At 41.9% G+C, this 12510-nt stretch overlaps 1 protein-coding gene across 16 annotated transcripts in view; it reads right to left on the minus strand.

The window, feature by feature from the left end:
- Positions 1-958: 958 nt before the first annotated feature.
- LOC120785775 (protocadherin gamma-C5-like) overlaps positions 959-12510 on the minus strand; it is a 230444-nt gene continuing 218892 nt past the window's right edge. For 9 of the 16 annotated variants that reach the window (XM_040120694.1, XM_040120696.1, XM_040120697.1 and 6 more), the window contains exons 2-5: positions 8930-8988; positions 7791-7844; positions 5352-5449; positions 959-3684 (exon numbers count right to left, since the gene is read on the minus strand). In XM_040120694.1, coding sequence (XP_039976628.1) covers positions 3401-3684; positions 5352-5449; positions 7791-7844; positions 8930-8988 — 495 coding nt within the window. In that variant the 3' untranslated portion in view covers positions 959-3400. Of the gene's footprint in view, positions 3685-5351; positions 5450-7790; positions 7845-8929; positions 8989-12510 lie in introns of those variants that run through there. The other 7 variants (XM_040120698.1, XM_040120703.1, XM_040120704.1 and 4 more) reach the window with 4 other exon arrangements.

The following is a 12510-nucleotide window of genomic DNA, read 5'->3' on the forward strand; positions in this document are numbered from 1 at the left end:
CTTTATTCAGGTATGCTCTCAGATGTCTCATAGCTGTTGGCCTTGTGTAACCTTCAGGCATCACCCTTCACTTAGAAAATCTGCATTAGCTGGCACGTGAATGGAAATAACAACTGATTCATGAGCACCACTCACATCATCTCCATCCCTCCAGCTCAACAGTCCCTCCTTCCATCCCCCAACAGTTGCAGCAGTGAGTTAAAGCCTGCTCCTTTTGTTTTGCTTAGTGACGTCTCCTGTGGGCTATTTATAGATGTATGTTATTGTGTAAGACCATGTGAAAGGCACAAAGAGCCTGAGCAGGCAACCATGTTCCCTGAAGTCTCTGAGAAGAAAAATCAGCTCAGGTATGATGAACTAGACGAGAAGAGAGTTAGTTTAGGTGGGATGAGTTCTAAAAAAATATACACGTTTTACTTTAATACTGTTTTATTTTTTCCTAATGCTTTGTTTTCTGTGTTTAGACAACAACAGATATCACACAATAAAATGTCAGGTATTGGGCAATCAGTTTTTTTTTTTTCTTTGTTTTATAAGAATTGGCTGACATGCTTGTACTAAGTTCCCAACAAAACTGGAAGCATCTTTCCTGTATTATTTGTGCTACTAGGTTTTCGTTGTCAAAATGAAAGATTATATAAAATACAATATACAACTAATGCGTAATAGTCTTTTTTCCCTACTTAAGGTAATGCTTGGGATGGGGATTTAGTCAACTAAAATTAATCGGCTCATAATTTATTATATTTGATATAGTAGTGGCTTATTTTATCACCAGAAGTAGCAATGCAATAAAGTGCCTCAATTCATTACTCCCATTTACAGCATGTTATGCTTTTCACAGGTGAGCCTTACCTGCAGTGCAAATACTCACTAAAAAGCAGTAGCCTTTTTAAGTTAATAAAGGAAAAATTCACACATAAGCATAAAACAAATGACAAAGACAATCTTTTTTTTTTAAATGATTTCAGAATCTTTTTATTTGAAATGTCAGTGTTCAAGAGAAAATAAAACAGCAATATAAATATTAGCATAAAAATAAGAGTAACACAGGGGTATAGCGTGGGGGCTAAGCATTTGATAAGAAAGATAATACAGCAGGATAGAGCAGTATTAATTCAGCAGCAGACGGACTTACACATATATAATATTTATAATCATTTGTTCATATGGACAGAAAGAGAATGAGAGGCATTCTTTCACAAATGCACAAGATAAAATCACCGGAAAAGAACATTAAGAGGTTACAGAAGGATAGAAACATTTCCATTTTTTTTTTTTTTTGTTCCTTTACAGGGTGATAAAAGATAGTAGAGAGAAAAATGAACACAAAAATATGCGCAACACATATCACAAGTTAACTAGTCTACGTGTGTCACTTTGTTTGCTTATCTAAAGTTATCTTTAATTCATTTATTTACACTGAAGAGTTAGTTGGCTTCCATGGTGCTTAGTTACTACATTGCAACACAAACTGTTGAAGAACATCTCAAATTTTTATTCATTATTGATTTTTTTAAACTGTTGTTTTCTTATTTTTCTTGAAAAACAAAATGCAACACATTCCAGTAGTAAGCCACGCCTTGCGAAGAGGGACTTTTATTTTGAAAATGTTGGACGTGGTCCCTACTATACAAACAACTGGCTCATACCATCGACAGGACTTGTGTTTATTTACAGTGGGGAAGAGCTTCACAGGACCAGAGACTGGAGGGGAGAGGTGAGGGGTTGAGAGGCTGAGGTTTCCCACTGATTTCATTGGAAGAGGATATTTCAAAGGGCTCTCGAGTGGCATCTCCTCACCAACAGGGACAGCTGTGCTTGGCTGTTGACCTCTACCTGGGTCAGTGCATTAGAGAAAGTTTAGGGGGTGGGGGGGTCAACAGTGGTTCCTCTGTACATTCAGTGGGTAGAGCCAAAGTTGTTCCCCACCCCCCTGGTTGATGTAATGGTGCCACCTCAGTCTGTGTACCCTTCACCACAACCCCTCCACTCCCCCTGACCCAGCCTGCAAGCTGCCTTTTCTCATGCAGTTGTATCTGGCCAGGGGCCTGACGGGCAGATGGACGGCAAAGTAAAGACTTCATTTCTTACACAAACAGCTTCTCTATGCTATCGAATCATTATCTCCCAAAGAAAAAAAAAACATGTTACTGTGTCACATCACTAAGTTTCTTCAGCACTTCAGGATAGTGAGGGAGGTACTCCGTAGAGGCCCTAGAGGCCTGCAAAGTGTCTAGAAACTCCTAAGCACTTAAGTTTACCACATCTACGTGTTTCCCTAAAGTCCGAAGTGATTTACTACCCCTACATCATCTCATCTTCAGAGTACGAACAGTGCATTTCTCTTTGTTTGGCTCTCAACGTGGGGCAGTGAGTGAGGGGAGGACACAAGCTGGGTATGAAGAGGGGACGGAAGAGAGTGCAGGACACGTCTGTGCCCATCTGGAGATGTTATACAAGAAGCCAGTCCCTGCTGCTATACCACCTGCATGGACAGCATGGCTCGTGACACCACGACACAATGCCATGCTGCTCCGACCTCTGCCAGCCCTACCTCTGGCTGTATGCTCAGGTCATAAAAATAACAGGAGATTAAAATCCTACCCCTTTAAACTATGATTACAAAAGTAATTTTCATTTTGTGTCAAATAAATGCTACATGTGCATTATGTTGACCTGCAATTGGAGGGAGGATAATAGATTCAGGATGTCCTCCTCTTTGCTTTTGCAATGCATAGTTTGCGACTCTAAACTAGTATATGTGGTTTGAACCTTAAAGAGCATGCAGAAGAGTTTGTAATACCTGTCAGACAACAGCCTTATATCCACAGGACTTAAGCTTTAAGACCCTGCAAGGCTGACCCTATATAGGAATCTAATGGATGGCAACTAGCATACTTTAAAATAGCTGACTTTCCAACTCAGGGAAAGAGACAATAAATCCAACATGAAAGACATTAACATTTCATCTCTTAATACATCACTGCGTATGGCCTTGTCATCCCAGCAAGGTTCGTTACACTGAATCTCTTTGTCCAAGTTCATTTGATTTTGCCAAAAAACAGAAAAACCAAAAAAAAAAAACACAATAACCCCCCATACCCTGCCAAAAATATCTACCAACAATGACTACATGAGCAATACTAGACCTTTAGAACAGCACGGGTTATCAACACCAGCAACAGCCTTCAACACATTCAGATTCTCAGAAGACACTCTTTCAGAGAACCATCAACATTGTCCATGCGGCCAAAAATTGATTTGCTGTCAATATTTAGACCGTGGCTAGCATGAGTGACAGCAGAGCAGTCAGATACCTAATGGGGGGATATGGGGGGTTGAATTTCTCATCAGATCAGGCCGGGTTTATCATTGCTCCACCTCTCTCCGTCCAGGTCTACTTCTTCTCCTTCTTAGTGGACTTCTTCTTGGAGGCAGGGGTCTGGGCGGCCTTGGGGGGTTCCGGCTGGGCTGAGGCCTGGGGCGGGGGCAGCGCCTGCTGGGTGGCCTGCTGGGCCGTGGCCTGCTGCTGCTGGGGGTTGGAGGTGAGGGTTGCCGTGCTGCCAGGGATGTAGACATTCTGGCGGTAATCTGGCACGTGCTGCAGAGTGAACTGGGGGCTGTAGCGGGTGCTAAGGCCCATGGTGCCAGGCCCCAGGGTGGCTGTAGCCTCGCTTACTTCTGGGGGGAAGAGAGACAGAGTGGGGGAATAAGGGGTGAGGAAGGAGAGGGAGAGAGGGATGAAACTTGTTAGACAACAGGAATCTGAAGGTTTTTAGTGTGACAGTGTTACACAGAGGTGGTGAAATGAAAACAGATCATAAATGGAGATAAAACGTATTACTTTTAAAACTTCTATAAAGGAATAAGGTACTTGATTAAAGGGAGATTCAGGGTGAACATTAGATTTAATTCAAACGTGCTCAGACAAAATATGAGGATGCAGTAAGCCAAACTAAAAAATGATGGCATGAGTAGGAAAAAAATATGAACAAAAGAGGCAGAAGAGATGTTACAAAATGGTTCATGGTGTGCAAATTTAACTTTATTTATTTATTTATTTATTTTTTAACAAGAATGATGAAATCGTCTCCCCAGCATACTCCCTCGGGTTTCTGGTTTTCTGTCACGCATGCCCTGAGTCTGTGTGAGAATGACGTAGCAGCTCAGCTCATAATTCTCCCACAGCCCCTGCATTGCAGAGCCAGACACAAACCCTCCCTCCCCCATCCCGTAGTTCCTCTCAGCCTATATAAATATACACATGTACACAAAAACTGCCAAGCTGACTGCACTGGCTTTATACTGAAAACATAGTTTCTTTAAATACTCTTCCTGCTCTCATATAGTGCTTTAATCGACTGCAGAATTTCTCCTGCATCATCCTGATCGACACAGTGACATTAAGTATAGCGGAGAGACGACCTTAAGTATTTATCACATTCACTGTTTGCTCTTTCCTTCCTGATAGCACTGGCTGTTCATTCTGTCTAACTTTGTGCTAACATGCAGTTTACCACTCAGCCCAAGACAGAGCATTTTCTCTCTCTGTTCATGCCCATGGAAAACGTCCAGTGCAGTGTCCAAGAGGAGAGGAGGGTGTGTACGTGATGTGTCAATGGTTAAAATAACAGTGGAAACAATGACTCGACTCTATTTGGCAATAAATCTTAAATAAATCTCGAGTTTGTCCCGTCACCATTTCTGTGTTATTTTGTGTTTTCCTGTCACTATAATTCGGTGCCTGCTTTCAAAGCCAATTTTATGTGTATTTTTCCATGTGATTACTAAAGCTTCTACAGTAACAGCCCAAAGATGAGTCATTGTGTGTGTGTGTCCCCTCAGTGCAGGTTGGGCAGTCACTGAAAGAGCAGAGAAGGAGGATATGTGTCGTGGAATATAGGAATCTTTAGTTGTGTAGGAGCCTGAAGGTTGCATATTACTTAAGTGTTGTAGCTCAATGGCCTCCTGCTTACGATAAAACACTGTGCATGTGATCAGTGGGTTACAGTGGAAACACTCATCTCTGTCATGTTATTGAATTCAACACATGAACTGTTATGTTTATCTGAAGAACTGCAGGTAGCTACGTTCACTGTCTGAAAATCACCTGAGGCCTCCTCTCGATGCTTCAATGATCACAGCCACTATATGGAAACATCAATGTGGAGATAGAGGGGTCTATCCATGAGTAAGTGGCTAGTTGTCCCCCAAAAAGACATGAACCTAAATAAACCATCACTGCCCATGCACACTGGCTAAACTGATAAAAAGATAGAAATGGATTTTGAAAAAGAGAAGATGAATTGATTGGAGGGAGGAAGAAGGTAACGAGGTATAGGACTCACCGTTAGCTGCAGCCATCAGGGCCTGGAGCTGCTCAGCTTCAGTAGGGGGCTGGGGCCAGGGGCCAGTTCCCATGGCAACCTCAGGTCCCCCAGTTGCCCTGTAGCAAAAACGAGAAACGAACAAATGTAAGTAACTATTGGTTTGTCCTCTACAGTGTGTGTGTGTGTGTGTGTGTTTAGCTCATTGTTTTGACAGTTGGTGGTTTATGATGTAAAGGCAAAGCAGCTGAAGGTGAAGTACACAGCCTGAGGAGAAGTGAGCGAGGATAACAAGGAAGATGTTTAGTTTACAAAACAGGGTGTGTCGCAAACAAACGCGCACTCCAAAAACTCACTCTTGTTAAGGAATGTACAAGTTTGTCTGCACAGAGACACAGTCATGAGCATGTTGGCATATGCAGTAAACAATGTACAACATTCACACTCTCTCCGGTATGACCATGAGCACTGTGCCGTCTAGTAAATCTGATTAAATATTTAATGATCCCACCTTTAAAGGAAATAGCTGTCCTCACAGTGACAATTGCAGTGCCCAGTGAGCACTGAACATTTCCATCTGGGCAATCTTCACCTTCAAAAGGCTTATTCATTTTAAGTCTACAATTTGCATGTGGGGGCAACAAAGGAGAAAGCAGACCCTTTGATCTATTATGCTCACCCACTTATTTCCATTTCCATTCCCACACTTGTGACACAACAACACAAACTCCACAACTGACAACTAGGTGGCAGTGCTTTAATCTCGGCCCTGCTCCCTGTTCCCAAAGTGCTGAAAAACCTCTAACTTTGGATTTTCTGATGGTGGCTTTAGTTGGCAATGAAACTGCAGTACGTTATCTTCACGCTACTAGTACAACATAGATGCCGCCAGTTCAGTTGTGCCAGAGCAAAAATAACATAAATGGTTTTAACTACTTTCTGAATGTGCTGAATTGTGTGTGTGTGTGTGTGTGTGTGATAACATTGGTTATTTAACTGTTTTGGGCAATAACAAACCACCTGAGGGCATTTTGTACATGATCATTTATCCACGTGGAAATGGGTAACAGGTTCTGGTGGAGTGTACAACTCCAAACAGGACAGTCATTGACACTTCAGGGATCACAATGACACTGAAGTCTCAAGTCCTACTTCTAACAAATAAAGGCTGTAGTAACACAAGACTGTATGTATAGCGATAATTTTTTAAACACATGGGATGTAAAGAGCAAAGCTCTCCATTTTTTTCAAAACCAACTAAAAAACTCTGACAAATTGGCCTGCTCAGGGGAATTAAAAGGACACAATTAGGGGGAAAAGTGAAAGAGGAATTCTGACACAAAAACTGTTCAAGAGCAGGTTGCCAGATTGCACTGCCAAAACTCTAAAGTGGTTTTCACTCCTGTGCCAGAGACAGATTGAGGGAAAGAAACATGTACGTCCTTTGCCAGGCAGCCAATGACAAACAGGCCTGGTAAGAGCAAGGCCAGAAAAGCCAAAGCAGCCATTTTGTGCCTCTTCACCTCACTTTAGATAAAAGGGAATGCTTCATTTGTGCCAAATAAGCATCTCTCTGTGCTTATCACATCCCTTGGTTGTGTTAAGTGTTTCCTGTGGTCAGGAATATCACTTCCTGTGGGCAAGGTTGTGAACTGTGGTCCAGAGGGACGTCCTTGGTTTGCCAGACATTGGTATCACTTTTCCTCTGGAACCTTATGAGACATGTCTTATCTCCAAGGATGACTCTCCTTGTTGTTTTGCAGAGAACCTTGCAGACAATAATTTAAAAATTAATTTAAGCTGATATAACCAGTCATGAGGTGTACATGCTGACATCTGTCTCATCTACATTTTGACCTCAAGAGTTGAATGTAGAGTACTGTTTCTCCATTAAGGAACTTTTCACCCTTCAACAGGCGTTTTAAAGAAATCAATCGTGAAACAGCTGTTTTCATCATCTCTATCTTTTGTCATCCAGCTGATAAATCACATGAAAAAGCCACATGTGGTGATGTTGAGCTACAACCATCACAGACGCACATCAAAGGCAACACTGTATGGTAAGCCAGTCCCCTGGAAGGAGAAAAAACAGGAGCTCTAAGACTATAATGACTATATGTATAGCACACATACAAGGCATAGCAAATCTACAAAACACTGCACGCAAACTCAAAAGTGTCAAAATCCTTTCTACGCCACAGCAGGCATTGTGGCCTATGCACATCGATCAACAAACCCCATCAAACTTTTAGGGAGACTAACAGAAGCTATGGGTTAGGTACATCTACACACAGCACAGCACTCAACTGCAGTGCACTACCTAGAGGACTTTTGCCACTGTCTGCCCTTATCACCTGATCAGCTCCCTCCTTCCAATCAACAGTGACTTCATAAAACTAAACCCTGATCAGCTAATAAGGACAGAAAGGGACCATACAATGTCTGTGTCTAAATCGGTACCTTGTCCCACTCTTCGGCGTCCATCGTATGTGTGTACCGTATGGCATGTGGGGACTAAAAACACAACAAGTTATACAGTCTGAAAGAACCATTTCGTATTTGAGTGGAGGTTGGGGTTAGCGTAAAAAAAAAAAAAAAAGGAGAATGCCGAGATATTGTGCTATAGATCGCAGTGGAAAATATGCTGAGTCTGTAAAATCCATTTAAAAACACCAGAGATGGCAGGTTGATTTTATTTTTATTGACCACAAACATGAATTATGTCCAATGTATCCATAATCCCATTGGTCTTCTAAAACTGCAGTGGCGTGGCCTTGTGTGTGTCTAACATTTTCCTGACTTGGCTCAATGGGGTTTTTTGCCCCAGCTGGTATGTTTCAGGGAGAAGCCTTGAATCATAGAAGGTGTTGTGCAATCATTGTTGTGAAAACTGCTACTGCAGGCACTCCATTTTAGCCCATGTGACATAGGCAAATAGGAACAAACACTCGCACTAAAACACACAACTGAAACAGAGAAACACAGCTTGTCTGTTTTCATTTAATGGGTAAGTTGCTGATGTCAAAAATTGAATTCCAGTCAGTACAACGACCCCTCAGATGGCAGAAAATGAAGGGAGAGCAAGAAGGATAAATACGGCATCCCATCCCCCTACCTAGCTCTGGTCCCTGTCCCTAATCAGTAGTACTGAGTGATGGTGCACAGGCTCAGAGAGCACAGAGAGGAGAGGAACGGGGGGGGAGGGGGAGGAGGAGTGAGAGCTGTGGCAGCCATTTTATAAAGCAGCCTGGAAACAGGCAGAGATGCTCATTAAGGAGTATAAATCTGGAATCTGAACTCACAGAGCAGAATAATGCACTAAAAGGCAACCGTAAATTAAATCACCTGTACAATGTAATTCAAAGTCAGATTTAGATGTTGAATTATGATTTCATTGTCATCAGTACTTCAAAATCAGCACCCTGCAGGCAGTGAGTTCTTATGGCTACAGCATTTTCTACAATCTCCCTATTTTTTCATTCCTCCCCCTTCAACACTCTCTCTGCCTTTACAATAAACTGCCCTTGTGCAGCACTACAACTTGTCCTTGACATTACTGGGCATTTTATCAGTGTTTGTGGTTGTGTCAGTTTACTCACCCGCTAGGTCCAGGTCTCTGTCCCTGTGTGAAGCGCCAGTCATTGTTGGGGGGCTTTTGCTGTGAAGAGAACAGAAAATGGAACATGAAACCTATGTTTCACTGCAACAACATCTTCGAGGTGCACCAATTGGTTCATAAGATGTTGCTCTGCAGCTGACACATCTGTGTATGATGGCGTTTATGTCTGCGTGTATCCTTTTGTGTGTCAGTCTGTGATTTTGAAAACCTCTTTATTTTCTCATTAAGGCTCAACAAAGGGTTACTAATGGCAACAAATATCTGTGTACTCAGGCATCCATGTTGTTCCAAGAGCTGTGCAGCATAAAACGCTGCAGAGGAGCACACACACATACACAGACTAACACACACACACGCACGAAGTGGGGCTATACTTAAAAAACACGACTCAACTAAAAACAAAATGCTGGTAGTGTCAAAAAGAGAAATACTTGATCAAATAACTGGGCAATCAGCTATATAACAATGTAATGAATCAGAAAAATGCAGCTGCTCAGTGCAGCCAAAAGAGGAATTAGACGTCCAGAGGAGTTGCATCTAAAGGGGATTCTCTCACTGGATGACCATATACATAAAGATCAGTCTAAAATACAGAATTTAACAGATCATAAGTGAAAAAATGCAGGCAAAACAAAACTATGACACTCCCCCCTTAACAGTGACTTGCACTGACAAGACTTTTTAAGAGACGGATGGTTGTCGTCCCACACTGTTAACTGAGTAACTACAGGGCTCTTATAAAAATTGTTTCAATAGGTACAGAAGGCAGAGAGAGTCCCTGAAAGACAGTCCTGTTTGTTATTTTGATACCAAAATATCATGGAGATAAGGCTATGATGGTGGATCAGAAGTGATAAAATCCTTTCATTTCTATATGTCTCTCCTACTCTCTATTAATGTCTTCAAGCCCATTGCACTCTTGTCCATCTCTACCTCACTGGCCATGTCACCATGTCTTTTCCATCTCTCTGGCTCGTTCCCTCTCTCTCAGGCTCTCTTGTTGTGCAGTGATGCAGTGAATAGATCCTTGGCTTGGCTCCAGATTCTGCCGCCTAATCGACACAAGAGCTCCCCGGAGAGAGAGGCCAGCAGGATGATGTGCTGAATTATTAAAAGAGCTATTTTACCCAAGGGAAGCATTGAAAGAAGCAAGAGAGCAGGAGAGAAAACACAAAGAGAAAATCCCTAAAAAAATACCTATGCGAAAGGAGAAGTACTGTGGAGTAAATTGGCAACTATCATGGCTGGCGCATCTATTAGAATATAGGTAAATAAGGAGCAAATGCACCAATGAAGGGTAACTGATTGAAAGCACAAAATAACCCCCAGACAAACAGGCAAATGCGGATTGTTGAAACAAGTGAAATGGGAAATAGTGTTCAGCATCCATGCAGACAAAACAAGTGACTTCTACCCCTCAAAAAGGGAATTACAGAAAACTCAACAGCAGCTTAAATAGGGGAAGTGAAAGAAAGTACTGTGGTTCATTGAATGGTCTTCTGAGGACCTGTGAAGGACACTACAGAGAGCTAGAGGGAATGTGAATGTAAGGAAATAAAGGAGTTGTATAGCAACCAGTGTTCATTCAGTAACACAATATAATTATTGAATAACCCTATAATGTATGTAGTGTTGAGTGAAAATAGCTGTCACTGGATTAAATTTCAGTGTTGTCTACAAAAGAGTCCGTTTCATCTTAATGATTGCCCAACACAATTCGTCAAGTCTTTAAAACATGGGAAAGAAAAAAATAGAGTTGGAAGAGAAGAGAAGACAAGTCTGTTTGCCCTTGTCCTCATAACATACTGCAATGCCAGAACTCACGAGTTGTTATTATTACAACATTAAACCATAGTAGATGACGAAGAGAAGAGGAGGACGTATTTGGACTCTTATCCTCCTTCAGAGCAGAACTTGGTCAATGTTTAGAGTCTAAAAATTGAGTCAGAGATGAGTATGTGCGTGGGCACTTAAGTCTATCGGAGTACTGGTAGGTAGAGAAAAAGATCAGCACTGAGTGGATGCAGAAATCCACAGAGAGGCCCAGTTTTCCAGCTGCGTGACCCGTTTCCATCAGACACACATTCACAGACACAGACTTGTCATTTCCAAGGTCAGATCCCCCTCCATGCATTTGGAATAAAGCTCTGTGTTGGAATATTGGGCCCCACTGCTTGCTTAAGTTAAACAGCCTATGTACTGTTATTCTTTATGCTTCATTATGGAAAGCCTGGCTGCACATACATATCACAAAAAGACAGGTAATATTCATAGGAATGTAAATCTGTTCTGCTCAAGTAAGAACTCAAACTGAGGGTTTTTTTTTCAGACAATTAAATGAACCACAAACAGATAAGAGTTGCTGACTTCTTAAGTTAAGATGGTTTAGACAACAACAGTTGCCAGGAAAACAAATCTCGAGCCAGGTTTAATGGCATGCAGGGATCAAAATCTAATTGACTTTAGCTCCAATTATTTGAGCATCTTCAGCTGTGCTTGTTTCATTATTACATCGTCTCTGAAGTGAGTTGATCTCTAAAGAAAGATGAGGTGAAAATTTTCAACATGCCAAGATTTTTTTTTTTTTAAATCACAATGAGAGTCAAATTTGAAGGCAGGAGAGAGGGAGAGAGAAGGTCAGACAGACTACCAGGCATGCTCGGCCAACGAAGAAAGATGAAGGGCTTATAGTTCTGTGGGCCTCAATTCTCATCCAATAGAAGGACTTTCCTACCAGCCTGGAAGCTTTACACACTGTCAGTCTGCTTCCCTGACATCTTGAAGTTGAACCAAGGAGCTTTGAGGTGAATTACCACCTGACTGAGCCTCTTAGCTACACCATAATGTGTGTCAGCTGAAGCCCTATCATCTTCAGAGATGAGATGGATATTCAATTTGTGAGCACTGGATTCATCAGGGGGTATAAGCTGGACTGATCAGCACATTAGCACATCTGGACTCCATCCAGCATGTTCGTAAGCATGTGATTGTTAACTTTGCTAGAACATCAGGTCTACTAGTTAACCACTTCTTTATCATGATACACAAATATTTGTCCAGGTGTACAAAGGAAAATCCATATAATATCACTTGGTCCACCTGCTGCTCTCTGTAGAAGATCCACTTTGCTAACACGAACACAAATTGTACACAAATTGTATTGGTGTTAAAAGTACCATGGCTGGACTGCACTGGGTGCTCTGTCTGAAAAGAGGAAGTTTTCTGTTCGGTTGCTCTGATCATCTTTAGCACGCACACACACACACACACGCACACACACGCACACACACGCACACACACGCACACACACGCGCAACCTTCAGCACATAAAGGCAGATACATTCACCCCCCCGTGCCATTTCCCAGCTATCTTACATTTTTGAGAAAGACAGTGTTCTTTAATGCTAGGCAATGATTAGGCCAGTGGAAATCAGGATGTTTAACCTCTAAAACGCTGGATCCATTACGTTAACTCACCATAAGGGCAAACCTTAGCACTGACACAAGAGAAAAGCACAATGTGTAGTGCTTGATTTTAATATTCTTTTCTCTTAAACACCA

The sequence above is a fragment of the Xiphias gladius genome, chromosome 23, assembly GCF_016859285.1.
Source record: "Xiphias gladius isolate SHS-SW01 ecotype Sanya breed wild chromosome 23, ASM1685928v1, whole genome shotgun sequence".
Lineage (NCBI taxonomy): Eukaryota > Metazoa > Chordata > Actinopteri > Istiophoriformes > Xiphiidae > Xiphias > Xiphias gladius.